General features: G+C 43.2%; 1 protein-coding gene across 11 annotated transcripts in view; it reads right to left on the bottom strand.

Moving 5' to 3' along the window:
- The window catches only part of LOC139393183 (protein phosphatase 1 regulatory subunit 12A-like), a 76063-nt gene that overhangs the window by 45554 nt on the left and 7823 nt on the right, over positions 1-22686 (bottom strand). For all 11 annotated transcript variants that reach the window (XM_071141600.1, XM_071141607.1, XM_071141603.1 and 8 more), the window contains exon 2: positions 4246-4376. In XM_071141600.1, coding sequence (XP_070997701.1) covers positions 4246-4376 — 131 coding nt within the window. The remainder of the gene's footprint in view (positions 1-4245; positions 4377-22686) is intronic.

Raw genomic sequence — 22686 nt, 5'->3', positions numbered from 1 at the left:
TTTGAAACCTCTGGTCCTATGCAAGCCTATCCTCCATTTAAAGGGATATCAACCAGATTCCTTTTTTCTATGGCTTCCCTAAGGTGTCAGTCTGTAGAAAGTTTCAGGCTTTTATTTTGAAAAATGAGCGTGAAGGATCACATTTGCGCAACTGAGTAAAGCCGCCATTGTTCCTCCCGCTGTTTTTGGAAAAACCTACACTCGGTTGATTTATTATCGAATATATATTTTAAAAACATCATGAGGAATGATTATAAAAAACGTTTGACATGTTTCTGTGGACATTATGGATATTATTTGGAATATATGTCTGCGCTGTCGAATAAATCCTGTGGATTTCTGAACATAACGTGACAAACAAACGTCGGTATTTTGGGTATAAAAATAATCTTTATGGAACAAAAGGAACATTTGTGTAACTGGGAGTCTCGTGAGTGATAATATCCAAAGATCAAAGGTAAACGATTAATTTGATTGCTTTTCTGATTTGTGACAAAGCTTCCTGATGCTAAGTGTACATGATGTTATGCTATGCTATCAATAAACTTAAAATCAATACACAGAAGTATATATTTTTACACCTACATATTTAGTTAAGAAATTCATGTTAGCAGGAAATATTAACTAGGGAAATTGTGTCACATCTCTTGCGTTCATTGCACGCAGAGTCAGGGCATATGCAACAATTTGGGCCGCCTGGCTCGTTGCGAACTAATTTGCCAGAATTTTACATAATTTTTTACATTATGACATAACATTGAAGGTTGTGCAATGTAACAGCAATATTTAGATTTAGGGATGCCGGAACGGTTCCGTATTTCACTGAAAGAATTAACGTTTTGTTTTCGATTTGACCATATTAATGACCTACGGCTCGTATTTGTGTGTTATATTAAGTCTACGATTTGATAGAGCAGTCTGACTGAGCGGTGGTAGGCAGCAGCAGGCTCGTAAGATTTCATTCAAACAGCACTTTCCTGCGTATGCCAGCAGTTCTTCGTAATGCTTCAAGCACTGCGCTGTTTGACTTCAAGCATATCAACTCCCGAGATTAGGCTGGCAATACTAAAGTACCTATTAGAACATCCAATAGTCAAAGGTATAGGAAATACAAAATGGTAGAGCGAGAAAGTCCTATAATAACTACAACCTAAAACTTCTTACCTGGGAATATTGAAGACTCCTGTTAAAAGGAACCACCAGCTTTCATATGTTCTGAGCAAGGAACTTAAACGTTAGCTTTTTGACATTGCACTTTTACTTTCTTCACTTTGTTTTTGCATTATTTTAAACCAAATTGAACATGTTTCATTATTTATTTGAGACCAAATTGATTTTATTGATGTATTATATTAAGTTAAAATAAGTGTTCATTGTTCATTCAGTATTGTTGTAATTGTTTTTGGTCCTCCAATAAAATCGGTATCGGCACTGAAAAATCATAATCGGTCGACCTCTAGTATGTATGCATGTATAAAAAAATATTTAAAAAATGTATGAGATATCTAGGCATAGGTTATCGGTGTACTGTTGGAATCATGGAAATATAATGATTGTAATTCAACAGTTGGAATATAGTGGGCAGCACTTTGAATGCATTGTTGTTTGACATAAATTAATAAGCAAGTGTAAGGAAAGGAACCAAAGTGTTGGTCAGTGTTTCCCAGGGGTCCCAATATGAAGTTATGTTCCCCTTTATGTAGCTAGCTAGCTAACAAATTCATACTTCACCTAGTCCTCTGATTTAGTAGATACCATTACACAAACATGCAGATCTATGCCTACACCAGCACTGGTTTCAGGCTGTAATTAGCCATTAGGTTTGCTCCAACTCCGATTACATTTAGCTAGCCAGCTAACCAGCAGTTAGCATTAGCTCCAAAGTAAGCAGCAAGTGAAGTGCTCATGACTACACAGCCAAGGGCGTGGGAAGCGGAATGCAGGAGCGTCGAGTTGCAAGTAGCAAACGGAGTGAACTATAAAAATGGACATTACGGACATGCTGGTGTTGTGCCTCACATTCAACAAACCAAAACATTGAAATACTGTTATAGAGGGTGAAGTAAAAATCCATATCGGTCTATGCATTAATAGCGGTATACTGCCCAGCCCAACTGCTTATTACGTATAAAATCATTTATTTACATTATTTTAATAAAAAAATGTCTTCTCTATATTACATTTGATGACCAATTTCATTCCAAGTCCTCATCTCTATAGAGCTGCTGCCTATGCGGTCTGTAAAATTCCTAAAAATGTTATTGTCAAAGTAAATAAAGCCTACTTTTATGACTCCTGAATACCAACTATCACATAGATCATGTATTTTCAGATAGATATACCACGAAGCAACCCTCTCGATCAGTGTTCTCGTCTCTTCTCTCGGTCTACCCCACACAGACGGTCTGTACTATAGACTGGACAAGTAGTCTCGCAATGGATTATAGTCATTGCCATGTTTCCTGCGCTAAACTATGTATACTATTGGCCTGTTGGAAACTGCAACTCCCTACTATAATCACAGTTTGGGCTTGACCCGATTTCTCGAGACACTGCGTATTGAGCTCACAGAAAAACTAAATGGAATCCAATTGAATGATTTTATTTTTTTTTATTTTTTTTTTAATAACAGAAGTGTTGGTTAATTGCTCAGAACTACTGCCATCGGATGGTTGTTGGTTCGACACCAAAGGGCTTGGCGTAAAAGGCTGCCATTGCCTTTCCGGCTCTGTAGGCCTCATTATGGGAATGACAGGGACAGTGTTGTGGACTGAAATGGCACTGCTATGTGCTCCTACCACCCACATCAGGTCCCAGAGTCGCCCAAGACCAGAGCACTCCATTAGTCATCCATATCAGACAAGGCCCTTCACATTTCTCCTTCATTCCTCACTGCATTGTGTGAAAGTAAAGAGAGCCCTTGTCTTCAACAGCCCAGTCCTGAGATGGAGAAAAATGGAGCAATAAGGTAGACTACCCACTGTATGAAAATGATTTAACTGAACATTCAACAGCTTTTTTACTTATTTTTACTAAATAATTTGCCGTAAAGGTGAGAGGGAAGTCTGAAGGATAGAACTTTCTGGAAATATGTATAAGGCGGCTCTTGGAATTACAACAACCAATTGCAGCTCATGAAACACCATAAAAAGGAATTTGTCAATCAATAACATTGGTAACGTAGTATGATAATTCTACTCTAACTTGGGCAGCAAGACTGCACAGGGTGCGATTGTGGGATAACAACGCTCATGCCAGGCTCCTGTAATATAATACAGATAAGTAAAACAGGTCACTGCACAATGAGTGCAAGTGAGATCCTCAACCGGTTTAAAATATCTAATGATAATATCCCCCTACTTGCCGGCCCAGTTTCTGATCCCTTTAAACAGCCTTCTTACCTCAAAAGGACAATGAAAGAAAGGTTCGGAAAGCAACTGGAGTAATGTCTGATGCCGGAGGTTAACCCCGATTTCTCTAGATTGATTACATCACAAGGAACTTGTGCGAGGTTGTTGGGGCCATCTGACAGGCGGTTGCCCCAATCAACATGTAATCATGCACCTTGGAGAAACACGGACCATTTAAAACAGTGACCCCTGACAAGTTTAGGCTGTCTAGTCCATAAGTAGCAGCTATTAGGATTGAATTGATTAGCAATGCATTTCAAAGTCTAAGATGATTGAATAGAAAAACGTTAACTGATGACCTAACCGGACTAGTGATTTACAACAAAATGTGTCTGGGCAGGGTAATGCATGTTCTCCAAATGAAAAGGCATTCGCACAATTACGTGTTCAACCAGCCATAAACCTCAGGGAATAGCCTTGTAACACTTGGCAATGCAAAATAAACACTTGTTCAATTGAGAAGGGAAAAAAAAAAAAAAAACTGACCATTGATGTGCCTGTGAGTCAGCCTCCATTGATAAAAATGGGTTTTGCTCAAGGTGAATTGCCTGGCTAGCCAGCCATGTCGCACCAGCCAAAATTACATTTGTTCTCCACGATTAATGTATACGATCATGTATGTAGCGATCAGAGCAGCAGAATTTAATTCAGGGTGAGTCGTCAGGCAACATTGTGAAAGGGCTGGTACATAATGGGGTTATTCCAATGCAGTAATGCGTGTGTGCGTGTGTGGGGGGGCCCTAGAGACTAGCCATTCCCTAGAGGTCCATAAGAGCCTCCAGCCGGACCCTCGCCACGTCAGCCATGACACCTCCATCCCAGCAGCTGTACTTACTCTGCTATGTCCATGTATCCACAAGAGGCTGCGGCGTGGAGGGGGATCCAGCCCTCATTGTCGGGCTGGTTGATGGCAGCCCCATGCTCCACCAGGAAGGTCACCATGTCCACGTTGTCATCTATGCACGCCTGAAGGGAGGGAGAGAGAAATAGAAAGTACGTTAGTGTTAAATGTTGGACTTTTCTAAGAAACTTCAGTGACGACCCCCGAAAGGAGAAAAATCACAAGCCTTCAGAGACATGCAGGTCACGTTGTGTGTGATGCCTTCCTCAGTGTCAAGAACCAGCAAGCAGAACCTGTGTGTGGTGTGCACACACCCCCGGTTGACCCCGCCGACAGGGAGTGGGTGGTGTCAGTAGGGGCTATCTACCTCACTCACCGTTTTAAAAGAGGCGCCTCACTTCTTCAGAAATTGTTGGGGTATGTTGGCGGGGTTACCAATGGCCAAAATGTCAGGACATAGCCGAGGTGTTTGGAATACCTCAGGGCGTACTACTGCTGTTGGGATGAGGGGAAATTGGGCGTTCTCCGACAACTCATATGCAAATTCTTTGACTTTTCACTCCCTCTTTTAGGCTGTCCCATTCAAAGGCTGTACCTATGGATTTGTGCCGCTCTAGACAACATGACCGATGTTTCACTCCAGTCAAAATGTGGTTCGACAGAAAAGTCCATTGAGCTACCCAAAACACACTTGCCATTATACCCTCGACTCAGTAGTATTTAGTCCCAGGAATAAGCTAATCCGTTGCATTCTAGGAACAAGAAACCGGTAAGTCAGAAATTCTAAGGAGTCTTCTTTTCCCTCAAATATGCATGCCAGGACTTGATACAGGCAAGGAGCACAAACCCGAGAAGGGAAAAATATTAGGCCTAAGCAACGACACTACAAAATGGCTGTAAAGACTAATCTGCTAATTTTAGGTTGCATCCAAAAACAAACCGTAACAATACAATAAAATGACATGTGGGAGTGAGCCAGCAACTGTGTGTGTGCATACTAGCTGGGGGCGTTCCCTGCCGAGGCTGAGAGGTCAAAGGGATGACAAAGGCCAACTATCTGTAGAAGAGAGAGAGAGAAAGGAGAGTGAGAGCGCCGTAGGGAGTTGACTCTGTTCAGAGGACGAGGGGCTGCTGGGACAGATTTAGAGACCTCACTGACGACCTAGGGGTTAAAATGTCACCCGCTTCAAAGCCAGCCAGATAACAAGGTGACTGTCAACAAAGAAACAAGGCCAGGCTGGGCAAAACATTGTACACAGGAACGACGGGAATAAAGCAGGACAAAATGAGTGAAACAACCTTTCACTTTTGACGGCAAGTTTTCGATCTTAGTTGTTACAGTAAGTGGATTTCACAAAATCAGGAATGCCCGAAAGGCCCCCCCTACCCTCATTCGACTGAATGCACTACTGTTAAATGTCATTCTGGGATCCCTTTACAGACCCAGGACCTGGAATTGAATTCCCTGCTTTGCGTTCCATAACCTTGATCTCTAGATAACTTTCTGACCTTGAGGGCTCCCCCGTTCTAAAGCCTGTAAAGATTCCCACTCTGTGAGCTGCTATGATGCCTCAAAAGCGACGAGGGGGGAAAACGCACACCGGACTCACGTTTGGGTCACAGCTCTATCTGGCTGGAATCCTTGTCCAAATTTGGGCCGTTTACAGCATCGTACATGGCCAGGGCTGGAGAAGAGTCTGCGTGGGCCTCGCTGCTCTTTTCTGGGACTGTGTGTGTGTGTGTGTGTGTAATTTACTATCCTCATGGATACCCGATATCCTCAAAGTCCCCGCAAGGATAGTAAAACAAGGAAAATGCTCCCTCATGGGGACATGCGTGCGTGTGGAGGCCGTAGGATGTAAAGCTGTTCAGGCAGCTGCTTGGAAGAATGTATCCAGGTGCGTATCCACCTTTAACTCACTGGCTGGCTGGGCTCCTCTGACTTTGCTGCAGGGCAGACAGACGGCACTCCACTGAGCGCAACCCACACAGCTGCTCACAACCACACTCTAGCTGAGTGACAAGATGACGCTAGGCCCGTCTATCTGTCAAGAGTTCAGTCACCATCCCTTAGATTCATTGTGGTCATTCTTGATAAGAGACTGTCTGCTAAATGCTGAAACCAAAATAATGTAGCTAACTGTAGACGGTATACAAACAGCTAGACCGTTGTTCTGCACCGTCTGAAGTCTCATATCTGCAGGTGACTGATACTATAGGTAACTAAGGTAGTAGCGATTTTGGTCAGTCGATTTGTATACAAATCTGCTACCATGCCCCTTAAGGAGAACTCAGTCAGTTCCTGATGCTCCCCTCTGCGTCATCCCCTACAGAGGCCCAGCCCACCGGCTACAGGAGCCCAACAATGGTAATCCCTTAATGGCTGTAATTGTTTGTAGCTGACAGGTGCCAGAGTTACTGCCAACATCCCAGGGACGAGTAGCATGGCAGCCAGGGGGACAGGACGAGGAGGACAAAATAAAGGAGAAGATGGCGAGTCTCATCCTTTGCTAACAGTCCTTTGGCAGAGCTGTGGGGAAAGTGGCATACCTGGCTGCCCCACTCGGTCACCGCTCAGAGACAGAGTGGGGCAGCCAGGCATCGCTCAGTGGCCTGCGAGAGACACCCACTGACGCAGGAGGGACACTGCCACTGTTTAAAGTTAGGGGGGGGCATTCCTTGACCAATAGAGGAGCTGCTGAGAAATGCAACGGGAGCAATACCGGGAATGGGTTGAATCATCTTTTTACTGACGGGGGATTTCAGTAGTGTTTCAGTGGTTAAAGCCAAACAAGGCAGACAAAGCCATCTCTATTTGAATGCTAAACACACTATGGGGAGAGAGGGAGCTAATCTGACTATTAAATGTAGGTAATAACAGGAGACATTGTGAGTAAAGCCAGCCTCACACCACGAATGACGCCTGACGGACAGGCCTGTTCTGCACACACAGACAATCCTAGGGGAAACTTTTGTCAGCAGTGTCAAGGGTAACACTTAATTTATTGAATATAGGGTAAACACTACAGACATGTACTGACTCGCACTCCATAGGAAACATACACGTTACCATGCAAACCTGTTTGACCAGTGTTCTAGCTAGAGAGCAGGCCTTGTCAGCAGTCTGCATAACACAGACGGGGCAGGAAGGAGAGGGCAATGCGGTGTCTCGAACTCGCAAAATTAATGTAGCATCACCATGACTCGCAGTTCAAGTCCAGTGTTCCTCAACCACACAGAGCGATGTCGTCGATAGTAATACTGAAGAGGGTTGTGCTAACAGACATAACATGAAAACAGCAGCTGAGTATAGCAGAGGGGCTATTTCTCCATTTCCCTTCCAGCAGGTTCTTAAACCAATGAGTCCCACTAACGCCGGTGCGTTTTGGACTTCAAACCCCTTTTAAAATATTCCTGGGCTGTACCATCGGATTCATCTATTTATTCTGAATCTAAAAGACACCAACCATTCGTCTGTGTGATTAACGGTGTTTATGAGACAATAGCCGATCCCGAAAAGCCCCAGGGCCAGGTCTTAAGTCTAGAGTCTGAACGGTTTGCGCTACAAACTATATCAAACAAGCACGCACATGTAACATGTTCTGCTTCATGACGCTCACAAGCTACACAAGTCATTGGAAGGTAAGGGGTTCTTCTACATAGGAAATCCCACGACAGTGTCTTTAGCTCACATAGTTGCTGTCAAACTCAAAACAGTTGTCACTGACTAGTTAGACATTCATTTCCTACTAAGCAAACAATATAAATACATTTCTCAGATTTGCTTTGGCGACCTTATATATTTTGACATTTGTCACTAAAACTCGTGAACGCACCAGGTTGTGTCAAATTGTTTTACAATGGTTTACATTATGAGTCTAACTGGATCACCACTAGCCCTGAAACCTGAAGTCCAAAGTCAGGGCCAGGCCAATATATGCGCGAGTGATATGTAAAGCACCTCCATAGCATGTGCCTTAGCCAGCAGGTAAGGTGGCCTTTCTGGGAATGCCCTTCTCTAACGGTCTAACGGAGGAAGAGAGGGGTTCTGGGAAGTAAACACTGACAGCGCTTTAGTAAATGAATCAATGATGTACATTATGACAGGACCCCTCACTTCATTGGTTTAGAGAGTTAAAGATGCACTACGGAGAAATAGCTCTGCCATTTCCTGGTTGCTCAAATTGTAATAGTTCCCCTAATTTCAGTTTGTGACAAAGCAAGCTGAGAGTGACAGATATAACTTTTCACACATTTCTATGTGAATTTGGTCAGTGTGTCCAAAGGTTACATTTTGCAGCTTTAAAATGTACGTGCTTCTCCATCTGAAAAACTGTTTATCCATTAAAAATGGTCCGACCAGGGAGAATAGCAAAGTAGTTGTCATCTCGTGACACCCACCACCCAAAGCCAGGTAATGATGCTCTTTTTGTGTGTTACTGATCAATTAGCAAGAGATCCTAGCGGACTGTTTAATTAAGTTGAAGTAAATCGAGATGTAATCATCCTTACCAGTTGCAATATTGTTTTTTACATTTCTATGAAACACACAGCTCTAACGTTCTTAGGAATCTCTACATTTACTTTTTTTTCCAAATGTGGCTACTGGAATTATTTATAATAGTGGATCAATTCTTACCAGGCCTGCTTGTGATTTGAGAAACTGTGGGAATTTACCACAGGTGTAACTAGTATGCACTCAATCTCAGTGCTGCTAAGAGACAGAACACTCAACATCTTATTTTCACTGGAGGGTACTTTCAACACTAACACACCGGACTGTTGTAACCGATGCTCTTTTCAAACACTGAAAAGTAGTCCTAAATCAAACCTGTGCGTGTTTATTGGGTGTGTGTACATTCGATTACCCATTCCCATCAGTGGAGCGTCAGCCGGCATGTGCCAGGAAGTGACTGAGTGCACACTTCACAAAAGAGCACCGAGGGTGGGAGGTAGAGGTTGTCTCTTGTAGTCTGAGAGCAGAGCCTAAACACCCCAGTGAAACCTGACCCATACAAAAACACACTGGGTTCACGCTGTAAACCACAATGTTAGCACAGCCAAATGCCTCCACATCATGGCCCTGCTAGCTAGCTGTCCATGTGATGACTGCAGGAAATCATATCCGCGGGCATCAGTGAGCGAATGCTCTGCATCTGTCCTGGCCTTGTCAAACGTTGTTTAATGGAGAAGACAGTTGGAAGTAAAGAGGGAACTAACCAGTAGAACATTTATAAGATACACATGACAGAATCAAAACCTCGTCTGCTGGAAGAGACGCTTGGAGGTAGCCTCCATGCTGACTGTGTTCACAAGCTCAGGCTACAAGGAGCGACTGTCCCCCGGCAGTAGAGACTTTCTCCAACCGCAAGGCAAGTGAAGCAGTGCCCTATGCGCCTCACACATTCTCTTCAATTTAGGGCACCCATATGGGGCTGATTACAGGGCACTATCTATAGATTAACTTAAATGAACCCACCCTGAGCAGCAGGGATACATATGGAAACATTAAGAGCAGAAAGAATAGTGTCCATATGCACCAGCCTAATGCTAAAATAATAGAAGATTTCAAGAGCCCTGGCTAGCGGGTAGAGATGGGCAAAGCCATTCTCAGAGCACGACCAAAGATGAACCAATGACGTGCCCCGCCCACCACCCCAAGAGAGCCCAAAACCAGAAGACGAGAGTGCAGTCTTGTCGGGCCTTTGTAAGAAACATAAATAAAAAGAGAAAATAGTTCATTAAAGCACACTGGGGTTGCTCAGAGAGCCCCCGGAGGCAGCGCACGGACCAGACCTCGTAAGTACAAGATCAACAGCTAATCTTGAGAACAGGGGGAGAGAAGGGTTCCTTCTCTTTTTGGATGTTCCGAGTTTTCGTTCCCCCCACCACTGTTCTCATGACTGGTTATGGTCAAAGGACAGAGACACTGTTCTCTGCTGCTAGACCTCTCAGCAAAGGTACCAGTACTCATCTCCAGAATCGCAGAGTATATTATTGGACAGGTTGAAAGCATAGGTCACCATGAACCATAATAGGTTAGCTTAAACGGGTACAACAAACAGAATGGTGACAGCCTACATTAAAAGAACGGAAACTTCAGGGTGGCTATCCTTGTAGCCATTTCTGTGGAGGAACCCCACCCCCCCTCAAAAAAGACAACGTCTTGCTAATGGCGTGTGTCATCCATATAACCAGTCTTGAGGCCGACACTGCAAAGTCTGACAAATAATGCAATATGACCACAACGCATTTGAGGTATTATTTTACTGTCCAATCAAAGGGAACATTAAAGACTTCCACCTGATTAAAATGTGCTAAACCATTATGCTCCAACCAAGAGTATTTCACCAAAAAGAGTATCCTAGCCCATGTATACAGGTTCTCCTATCTATTAGAATCAAGTCACACAATAGAAAAACATTCATACAACCTAATGAACCTGTGACAGCTTCCAAACCCCATCTCCCACCCATAGTACAGTTCAGAAAAAGGACAGAGGGCTTTTTCCATACTTTAAAAGGCACTGTACTTCCTACTGATACAGTTGGGGGTCATTGTGCAGAGCGCTCCAAGCTAACTTTAGCAGCACTCCACATCAAGGAGAAGACACTTGAGGACCCCTCCCACCACTTCCTCTGGCAGGGCCCTCCGATGGCAAACAGACTCTGGAACAGTTATAAGACGATAGATCCCAGATTCACACAACCAGTAGGCCTAAACAACATAAAGAAAAAGAGTTAAAGCAACAAGTCTGATGCAACAGATCAGAACTTTTAGATTCAAAATGTTAAAGAACTTATTTCTTTACATTATAGGAGCAGCAATGTACACAATTCAGTAGGCTACACGTGAATGTTTGTTCCATAACGGAATTAGCAGGAAACACTTGTCACAAGGGCACTGCACATGCGAGCGGTTTCACGTGACAGATGAAAATATCCGTTAGAAATTTAGAAAGAGAAGTAATAGGTTACTTTGAAGCAAGGTAAGACTTATAATCATAATATGTATTAAATAACATTCAGGTTTAAAACAATTTGGTATACGTTTTCAAAATGCATACGGCCTCCAGCTCACTGCAAAGCAGTGTGTGACGTTCTGATGAAGCCCGTCTTCTGTTGCCGTTTGACGCCACTTTCAAAACTGGGAACTATGAAATCCGACTTCAGTGCCGGGGGGGGGGGGGGATAAAATAGCAGGGACTAGGAAAAATCATTTTGTAAGAATACCCAAGTCGGAATCTCAGGCCTCTGGATGCATGTAACAATTCCACTAAATAATGCAAATTAACCTATAGACTGATAAGCATGACATAGTAAATATTTTTACAGACTGGTATTTCTATCAATGGACTAAAAATTATTATTTTGCAATGGGACTCCTCACAGACAATTGGCCAACAAATGTTATTTATCGGCTTTAAGTTATTTTAAATAAATCAGACAAAGGCCGGCTATTCCCAGCTAACGGAAACCCTGGTATCAACCCACCAAGCAGACAGGTCTACAACTGGTCATTCCAACCACTAGTAGCCATGGCTAGGACCCTGGGTATTTCCCGACAACATGACTTGTACCAGTGTGGCTCAGTTGGTAGAGCATTGCACTTGCAACGCTAGGGTTGTGGGTTCACTACTGTAAGTCACTATGGATAAGAGAATCTGCTAAATGACTAAAGCAAATGTAACGTTACCAGGATCATATCAGGGCCCTAACTGTAGGTTATATTGTGGGTTCCTGATCAGGAAACATATAGATCCCTAGGTATGGGTGTTGGCACATCCAGTGCTGGTTTTAGAAACTTTTGTCTTTGCACAGGAACCAGAACAGATGAAAATAAACAAAACACTGAGTGCCATGAATGGAGAACAGTGTGGTGACTGAGCAGCTGTTTAAACCCATAACGACAGAGCGAGGCCTGAGTCCCTCTCCAGGTGGGAACAAAGCCCAAGCACAGCCACCAAGCACTTTGAGCTCTTTGAAAACATGACATCAAATGACAGCATCATCAGTCACAATATCAACACCATAAAAGAGTATAACGGTTGTATTTTTTTCTGTAGCAACTATCACCATTCTATCATTTTGTCAACCGTCTACTCATGTTTCAGATAAGCCTCACAGACCTTTTGAGAAAACAAAACTGGTCATCTAATTTCAGAGGAGAGCGAGAGATTAAGGCAGTGCAATATTTGAGTAGCTGTCAGAAATAGCAAAACATCCATCATGGGCCTGGCTTTAAAATATCCCGTGTATAACCCAAATATGCCCGCTGGCTTTTTGAGTCAGCAGATAAATGTAATAACAGGAGATGGGCTCCACTGTGGAGCCCTTGTTTTCTTTTTGGAAAAGACCCTTTACTCCCTTCGAAAGCAAAACGTTTGGAGACAAAGCAGCTTCTCCTGAAGACCAACACGGGCCCCTTTCTCTCCCTCACAACCTTGCTTCCTTTCCGCAGCCACCTAGCATATATCTGCAGCCAAGCCACAGTCTAGCATAGCAGTGGAGAACTTCCCAGATAAGTAATACGCCGGGGCTCAGAGCTTCGAGTGACGCTCTGGCCACACCTACTGGGCTATGTCACCGGCTCAAAGGCACGCAGTCACTTCCACAAAAGGAATTATTTCTTACCGTGTGTGTGTGTGTGTGTGTGTATGCTCACGAAAGAGAAAATTAAAAAAAGAGGGAGCAACTGAGCGAAAGTGTGTGTGTGATTTAAAAGCACAAAGCTACTGCAGGAGGCCAGAAGAAGGGTTGGGGGGGGGGAGAGCGCTGCGGGCCAGCCAGCTGGGTTCCTCCACTAGATGAGCCCTGTTGGGAGCAGTAACCCGGCTGCACAGAGAACTCTGCCTCCACTGCTGCTGAGGATGACCATATATGGCTCTGGGATTCCCATGGAAAAAGGCCAGGATTGAAGCAGAGGGGGGGGGGGGGGGGAAGTCCAGGGAGATTGTAACTATACATTTCGGCTTACGCTCTGCAGCCAAAACAATAGCCCTGCTTAAGAGCCAAGTTTGTTTCCATGAGCTGTTACTGTCAGTGGTCCAAGGAGAGAGGGGCGGGGCAAATTAGTTGGGGGCAACGAGGTCAGACGGCCACAGTAACACGAGTGTGAGTCTAGCACAATCTCCTTTAATACCGTGCATTGTGGGTTAACCTACAGCCATGAGCAGAAAATGCTGATGAAGCCTGTTTATGTCATTCTCCAGGCAAGCACTGCCTGAACTCCAGAGGTTAAAGGGACAGTGTGTATGCTTGTGTCTGCCCGCCAGGCATTCAAACGATCCATAGCCATTATGGTTGAAAAATATGGATCACCTCCATAGCCTTTGGAATAAAGGTTTCAGCCGTTGTGCCCTGCGCCACCATCACCTCCACACGTGAAGCTGAACTCAATGTCTCACATTGGCAATATAATGTGTATGATGGTCCCATCTTCTTAGGCCTAGCTCACGAGACAGGATCTCTTTCGTTCCTGGTATCGCCAAAAGGCTGCTTTTGGGAAAGAACGAGTCAAGACAGAGGCATCAAAGTGATTTCCTTAAAGAGCTAAGCCACACCGTAGTCAATGAGGAAACACAATTTACACAATTAGGAGGGTTGTCTTGGCTCTCCAATATAAGAGGGGCATATATTGCAGACTGGGCTTTCAAGTAGGAGAGGAGCTGGGTGTATGTTCTGTGGTGGTGGTTATGGTGTCAAATGCTGGGTAAGGAGGGGGGGTTATAGTGATAAAAGCAGGCATTAGTAGATGAAGCCGTGCTCACTTGTGGAGCCTCAACGAGGAAATGAGGAAAATAAACAAATACTTCCTGTTCCTCTGCCTGAAAAGTCTCTCCAACACCCCCATCCCCCACTACATCCTATTCCCCCCCCATTTAAGAGAAACATTCCTGTCCGTCCTCCTGCCCTCAAAACAGACGACAGCAGAGAACACCTTTAATTAGCCAATGAAATTCCACATGAGGAGTCCTGAGCAGAGACAAAAGCTCTGGTGGAGACTAGGGCGTTGGGATTTCCGAAGGCACACCTAATCTCCCTGAGCCTCAGAAAATGTCAACTACATTGGAAAGCTCACATGAATCTCCAGTGTGGTCTGAGGAGACTAAATTAGACTAAAATTACTGGTACACCAAGAGTTCTATCTATTTTGTAAATGTATGCTAAACGGCTCATTGCTTGTGAAAGAAAGAGTTCAATTATTTGGATTTAAAAAGTTATACTTCTAGATTGACGTTGTTGTGCTTCCGACTGTAGCCTCCTTTGTCCAGATAGGCACATATACAGTAGGGCAGTCTGCTTATTTTTGGTTCATTTAATTATTACATTTGGCAGGCTATCAACATCTGGGATAAGTGCTCAATTAGAGACTTAACAACCAGACAATATTCACGCTCCACAAAATGTCAATCAAGTCTACAATATTAGGAAATAAACAGTGAAAAATATGCAAACGGTGACATTGAACCAAAATGTCCACTGATTTTAAAAAAAGCACATTTACCTTCTAGTATATTCCTGTTAGAGGTCGACCAATTAATCGGAATGGCCGATTAATTAGGGTCGATTTCAAGTTTATGACAATCGGAAATCTGTATTTTTGTGAAATCTGTAAAAAAAAAAAAACTTTATTTAACTAGGCAAGTCAGTTAAGAACACATTCTTATTTTTAATGACAGCCTAGGAACAGTGTGTTAACTGCCTTGTTCTGGGGCAGAACGACAGATTATTACCTTGTCAGGTCAGGGATTCAATCTTACAGTTAACTAGTCCAACGCTCTAACCACCAGATTACATTGCACTCCACGAGAAGCCTGCCTGTTACACGAATGCAGTAAGAAGTCAAGGTAAGTTGCTAGCTAGCATTAAACTTATCTTATAAAAAACAATCATAATCACTAGTTAACTACACATGGTTGATGATATTACTAGTTTATCTAGCGTGTCCTGAGTTGCATATAATCGATGCGGTGCATATTTGCGGAAAAAGGACTGTCGTTGCTCCAACGTGTACCTAACCATAAACATTAATGCCTTTCTGAAAATCAAATACACATAAGTATATATTTTTAAACCTGCATATTTAGCTAAAAGAAATCAAGGTTAGCAGGCAATATTAATCAAGTGAAATTGTGTCCCTTCTCTTGCGTTCATTGCATGCAGAGTCAGGGTATATGCGATAATAAACGTTTTGTTTTCGAAATGATAGTTTCCGGATTCAACCATATTAATGACCAAAGGCTCGTATTTGTGTGTTATTATATAATAATTAAGTCTATGATTTGATAGAGCAGTCTGACTGAGCGGTGCAGCAGCAGGCACGTAAGCATTCATTCAAACAGCACTTTTGTGCGTTTTGCCAGCAGCTCTCCGCAATGCTTCAAGCCTCTCAACACCCAAGATTAGACTGGTGTAACCGATGTGAAATGGCCAGCTAGTTAGCGGGGTGAGCACTAATAGCGTTTCAAACGTCACTCGCTGAGACTTGGAAAAGTTGTTCCCCTTGATCTGCAAGGGTATCGCTGCTTCGAGGGTGGCTGTTGTCGTTGTGTTCCTGGTTCGAGCGAGGAGAGGGCCGGAAGCTATACTGTTACACTGGCAATACTAAAGTGCCTATAAGAACATCCAATAGTCTAAGGTATATGAAATACAAATGGTAGAGAAAAATTGTCCTATAAATACTATATTAACTACAACGTAAAACCTCTTACCTTGGTATATTGTCTCATGTTAAAAGTAACCACCAGCTTTCATATGTTCTCATGTTCTGAGCAAGGAACTTAAACGTTAGCTTTCTTACATAGCACATATTGCACTTTGACTTTCTCCTCCAACACTTTGTTTTTGCATTATTTAAACCAAATTGAACATGTTTCATTATTTATTTGAGGCTAAATTGATTTTTACTGATGTATTATATTAAGTTAAAATAAGTGTTCATTCAGTATTGTTGTAATTGTCATTATTACAAATAAATAAAAAGTAAAAAAAATTGGCCGATTAATCGGTATCTGATTTTTTGGTCCTCCAATAATCGTCATCGGCGTTGAAAAATCATAGTCGGTCGACCTCTAATTCCAGCTCTGAATAGTTTCCTAATCTGGTCTGTTCAGCAGTGTTAATGGCACCACTAAATTACTGTACCTGGAGATACTAAATAAAATCAGTGGTTTTGAATGATGTCCAATGCCTGCAGCCATCAAAACTCACAAACCAAACACACAGACACGCAGCTCTATTCACTGCCACTGCTTTTACTCTGCAGTCAAATACACACGCACAGTACACACACACCACAGACTATAATTAAAAGCCTCTGTCAGCACAACTGCACACAGCAGTTTCACTGGCACATAGTTACAAGGCTGGTGGTGGCTCAGTACAAAACTAGATCCATCGCAGGCTGAGGGGAAGAGGCAGACTGGTTAGCCTGTAAAGGTAGCTAAAAAGAGTTTGTTGCGTACTGGGTTGGTTGACTATAGGCAAGGCAAGTAGCCCACTTTGAAACCACATAGGGATGTGAAGCCTGTCACATCTAGTAAGTTGTAGATCCTTCACTCATACTCTAGACCTACATCTTATGGTCCTTCACCTAGGCTGTAATCAGGGCTTTACCTCAGGGATCGCGTTTGAGTTCAGATATCTACATTTTCAATATGCATTTTCAATATGCAGACCATCAAAGAAACTGATTTTAAAACTATTTCACCTGCATTTTACATTGCTTACAACAACAAAAAGTCCATCATATTTCTAATGTTTATTATAGAAAGAATGTAACTTCTCCCTCCCAGGACAACAACAAAACAGACTCTGGGCTTAATTGTCCTCCCGCTGCATAAGACATAGGAATTCACAGTCTTCAGCGTCCAGGTGTTTTCAGTTCAAAGGCATGTTATAAACCCACACTCAGTGAGGCATATGACTGCTGGAAAGCAAAGAACCCTGGGATAGTTTAAAAACCAATCTAGAGCAGAGAAGACTGCCACAGGGTGAATAAAAACAGACACGCTGCTGAAGTCATCCCACTAACATTTTGCAGCAGCTCAATACTATGCTAAGGCCCAAGTGTGGACGGAGATGTGGGGCAGAGGGGTAGGAAAGAGAGCAAGAGAGCTCACAAAATGTACTTGTGGGAGAGGGTGGTACACAGGTGTGGATGAATGGTAGCTTCTGGTTTCAAATCAACCGTGACTTTGCCTTTAAATGTATAGCCGAGTCTCCAGCTTCATTGTCTCGTCTTGATCATGGCCGACATCCGCAGAGCACCTAGCCTATCGGTAGCTAATGTGTGACAGGTCAAGTCCGTCTCCACATCCTGCCTGGCTGTCACGTCTGTCTGAGCACGTGGCAAAAGAGGGTCGAGTTTACACCCCTGCTGAGGAATTCTACCTACAACCCCAGGTGAACCAGTTTCAACCTGCGGTGACGCTAGTCTCAAATACTTCACAGTTCCTACCAATCGAGCCCTTTCAAATTAAAGCATCAAGAAATTGGGTATCAATATGTCTCAAGAAAATGTTAGTATTTATGCCTATATTTTAAATGTGTTTTATTTGAGATAACATCGAGTCGTTTTTCCAAGAAAATCTGAAGTTGAACAGGCATGGAAGGTGTCTGCTTTCTAATATGTGTGACATTGCGCAAGGAAGCCATGCAGACGTGTCATGATCAGCAGACTACCTGACATGTTGAAAAGCAGCCGAGAGCAACGACACAAGGACTTCCTGCACTTGATTATAGGTTTTGTGGAAACACTTCAATGAAAACTTAGACAGGGCCCGCCTGACAGAGCAAGACCTACCAATTATAAACAGGTAGAATGTGCAAGTTCTGTGAGCTTTTCTAATAATACAGTGGTCACAAGCCAGAGGCCCGTGACGGTTATGCTGATGATTCAGAGGCAACGTTGAATCAACATTGGGTTGGGTGACCCGTAACACTTGAATTATGTTATTAATGCACTAGTGTCCATAAAAACTGACAAGCAATCGACTGCTTCGGTTATGAAAACATCACTGTATTTGCCATTAACCTTTCTACAAGACAGACGACTGAACGCATAAAGTAATACGATTCAGATTTTCTTCATTCCAAAAAATAAATAACTGAGTGACATTAATGTATTCTCAATCTGCTCTGTGCATTATAAATGCATGAATCACTGCCTTTGGGCAGGTCAATTAGAAAGCCTAAATTTCATCTACAACAAAAAAGGGGTGGTTGAAATATTTTTCTTATAATAGAGGATTTCTATAGTGCCTTTCTACCAGAAGTACATCAAGAGCTTTAAATAGTAACGGCTAAACTCACCTCAACCACCAAAGTAGTGTGGATTTTTACAAAGTTCTCCAAAAACGACCAAATGTTTAATGTCTTAAACAGTGACGAATTCTCACCACGATCGCATAACAAATAAGGTCATCCAGCTGCTGTACAGTACCCCCTTCACCATAAACCAATGGCTACAATTACATTTCATTCAGAGCTGCCATTTGTAATGGCACTGACCTTTGGTAGGGCTAAACAGCCTCTGTTGACAGGGCCCAACACCAGAGGCAGGGGTTTCTGACCATTCCTCAGAATGGTTTCAACAAAGGAAGTGGGGCCTTCCACAGTAAGAGTCCCATCCTCCACAAACCAAACAGTGCCATGTGCTGTGTTCGCACAGCGCCTGCATACCCAGTCCACTGCCAAACAGGCCACCTCAAACTTTGGTTTAGGGCTAGGAATAGACACCTTCAATGAGAAAACCGGCTCGGAGTGACATTGTTTGAGTGACAGCTACAGGAAAAGGTAGAGAATGATGTCTATCTTCTGGGCCTTGGTATGGGGGTGAATAAAACTGACTGAAAGTATTCAGTCTTGTTCGGCATTCCTTTGATGATCTTCCAAGGTGAACAACGACAAATGTCCCTAGTAATGAGGAACACGGTGCTCCCCCGTCATCAAAAGTCACACAGCTCGTTTCACCCCAAATCAACTTAAATTTAGCACTAATTGGGCGGCACTTTCAGGTCCTGACACACAATTCTCACTTCAGATCAGGTGATCCGTGGTAAACCAAAACGCTCTCCGCTTCCCACCAGGGTAAGTGAGTTTACAGCCTTAAGAATAAAAGAGTGCCGCATGACTGGTGAAAGAAATGTTCCAGAACATAATATTTCAGCAATAGGATCTGTGTGAAGACAACACTTTACAAGGCCAGACCTTCAAAATATCAAGTCAACAAGTACATTTTCCAAATTTAATCAAGAGATTCAATTCAAGCAACAAAAACATCTCAACACCTCTACTGAAAGTCGAATCTATGCTTCCTGCCATGAGACAGCCCCCCCCCCCCGGCTCTCATTGGCTGACTGGGAGCCTCTGCCACAGCTGAGAATCTCAGGGTTGGGGCTGGAGCAATTATGTAATGTGTTAATGTAACTGGTGCTGCTTTGGATGGAACTACAGTGAGGGCCTCATGCACTGCTGTCTGCATAGGTTCCATTTCAAGATTCATGCAGTCCATGTGATTCTAAACTGCTGCTGGCTACTCTGCTCAGTCAGTGGTTATGTAACTCCGTATGTACGGGAATCGGCCGCCAATCCGCTAGCAACTTGGCATGAGACGTTGCCATGGTTACATTGTTAGAGTTCACACACCGATAGTGAGGGCGTGGAATGTAAACTGATATGGTAAAAAAGTGAACAGTTGGCATTTTATCGAGCCTAACCCAATGATGTCGTAAAACCTTCACCGTGACGTCAAAACCACAACTTACAAAAAGCTATTTTGATGATCCAGTAAAAATGTAATCCTTTGACAATAACTGTACCAGCTAGACTATATACACTAAGTGCATTACCAATGATATACAATGTGGATGACTCAAGAGAAAGGCCAGATATGGGTGAATACGCCTGTTGTTTCCCTGTGTAGGCCATGCCTGCAAAGTATGCAGCAGTCAGCTGGGTCCTGGCATTGCCTGGGGAGCGGCTGGCAGGCAGGGCAGAAACAGGAGGGTAGGACTGTGTGTGTGTGTGTGTGTGTGTGTGGGGGGGTTAGGTGACAGCTGAGGAATGCCTGCTCTGCTCTCCCTTTGCCATGGTTTCCACCAACTGTCATGCGAGGAATGCACGGGCCAGGACGACAGAACCGGAATGCTACCCATCCAGTGCATATCTACAAACATCTTTCTCCAGTCCTGCCCCCTCATTCACAACTCCCTGTACCTCCTCTCCACCCCTCACCTCTGGAGAGCAACTGTGTGGAAAGCGTTACAATTCTGGTTTACAAATTTACTCAGTGGTCCTAGAGGGCTGCAGGATGTGAGGGCTTGTGCCCCAGCAGTAAAGACGTCAGCATGCTTCAGTTCGGCTGGTGCCTCGTCAAACTCAGGTAGCCGAACGAGTGTGCTCACATACTCCCTTAAAGACTTTCGCATGAAAACCTAGAAAAAGACACCGTAGCCAAATATTCAGAATTAATCTAAGAATTTTATGACAACTCAAATTTGACATTCATTTTTGCCAAGTTCTTAGTCACACAGTTTTACATCTAAGAGGTTTGATTCAGTACTTCATGGGGGGGGGGGGGGGGGGGGGGGGGGGGGATGTGCATTAACTTCACTAGGATAGGGGGCAGCATTCTGAATTTTGTTTGAAAAGCGTGCCCAAAGAAAACTGCCTGCTACTCAGGCCCAGAAGCAAGGAAATGCATATAATTGGTAGATTTGGATAGAACACTAAAGTTCCCAAAACTGTTAAAATAATGTTGAGTATAATAGAACTGATTTGGCAGGCAAAAAACGGAGAAAAATCCATCCAGGAAGTAGTTTTATTTTATAGTTCTATTGAATGCCTTTACAGTATCCATTGACTTTGGACTCAAATTGCACTTCCTATGCCTTCCACTAGATGTCAACAATCTTTAGAAATTGTTTCAGGCTTGTATTCTGAAAAATGAGGGAGTAAGACCTCTGAATGAGTGGACACTACCGTGTCTCATAGCTTTTTCCATGCGCACAACCGAGTGTGCGCCTTTCTTGTTTACCTTTTATATCGACAACGTTATTGTCCGGTTGAAATATAATCAATTATTTAGACTAAAAACAACCTTAGGTATGATTATAAACATCATTTGACATGTTTCTACAAACTTTACGGATACTATTTGGATTTTTCATCCGCCTGTTGTGACTGAGTTTGAGCCTGTGGATTACTGAAGAAAGCGAACAAAACAGAGGTATTTGGATATAAAGAGACTATCAAACAAAAATAACATTAATTGAATAATTAATGTCTGAGTGCAACCATATGAAGATCAAAGGTAAGTGATTCATTTTCTCTATTTCTAACTTGTGTAACTCTACTTGGCTGGTTACTGTTTGTAATGATTTGTCTGCTGGCCGCTGTTCTCAGATAATCGCATGGTATGCTTTCGCAGTAAAGCCTTCTTGAAATCTTCTTGACAAGAAGCTGACAAGGTACAAATCTGTCGTTCTGCCCCTGAACACTGTTCCGAGGCCGTCATTGAAAATAAGAATTTGTTCTTAACTTACTTGCCTAGTTAAATAAAGGTAAAATAAAAATAAAAAAATCTTTAAACCTATGTATAACACTTATGTTTTATGAAGTTTTATAATGAGCATTTCTGTTTTTGAATTTGGCGCTCTGCAATTTCACTGGATGTTGGCCAGGTGGGACGCTAGTGTGGTTAAGAAAAACAAGTAATCTTTTATTGAAGAATCCCTACGGTTGGCCAATCAGACGAAGGGGCGTAGTCGCCAGCTTCAAATTGCCTCCAGAGGGGAGAAAATTGTTTTTTTATGTAAAAAGTGCCCAACCAGCCGAAAAAACCCTCACTGAAGTCCAAAGCGTCACAAAATGTTTGTGCATATATTATCACAACTATTCCAAACTGGTAGCATGCGGAAGCCTTAACACACCCAATTCTGATTAACAAAGTTTCAAATCAACCAAATAGGCCTAGTCCTCCAGGTCCATAGTTAAGAACAGTGGTGGTCATTCACAACAAAAGGTGAACATCAGAGGCCATTGTTCAGTGACTAGTAGGTGATATCTGTTCCACACAGACAAACCCTTTCAAGCCAGACTGTCCACAAACTCCAAATGCATGCCAGGCCTCCAGTACAAAGCTAAGCGGTCCAGAGTATGTGTGGCGGTGACTCATACCCAAACTTAGAATCATCTCCACAAACAATCTATACTGAGAAGAACTGATGCAGGTGGTATTTATAACCTGGCACTCAGAAGTGGCGGGAGTGCAGTGCAGTCACTGCACCCAAGGAGGAGTGAGTGACCCTCCTTGTAAAGCATTGTTACAATCAAAGCTAGAGGTCACTGCCTTGTCACAAGGAAGGGACATGGTTCAGGGCATGTCAATGGCCGCTGATGTCATCAGCACCCGACAACCCCCATAAACAAT

This window comes from Oncorhynchus clarkii, chromosome 33, assembly GCF_045791955.1.
Source record: "Oncorhynchus clarkii lewisi isolate Uvic-CL-2024 chromosome 33, UVic_Ocla_1.0, whole genome shotgun sequence".
NCBI classification, from domain to species: domain Eukaryota; kingdom Metazoa; phylum Chordata; class Actinopteri; order Salmoniformes; family Salmonidae; genus Oncorhynchus; species Oncorhynchus clarkii.
Note: the sequence above shows the minus strand (reverse complement) of the source record. Positions and strands in the feature narration are given on the sequence as shown.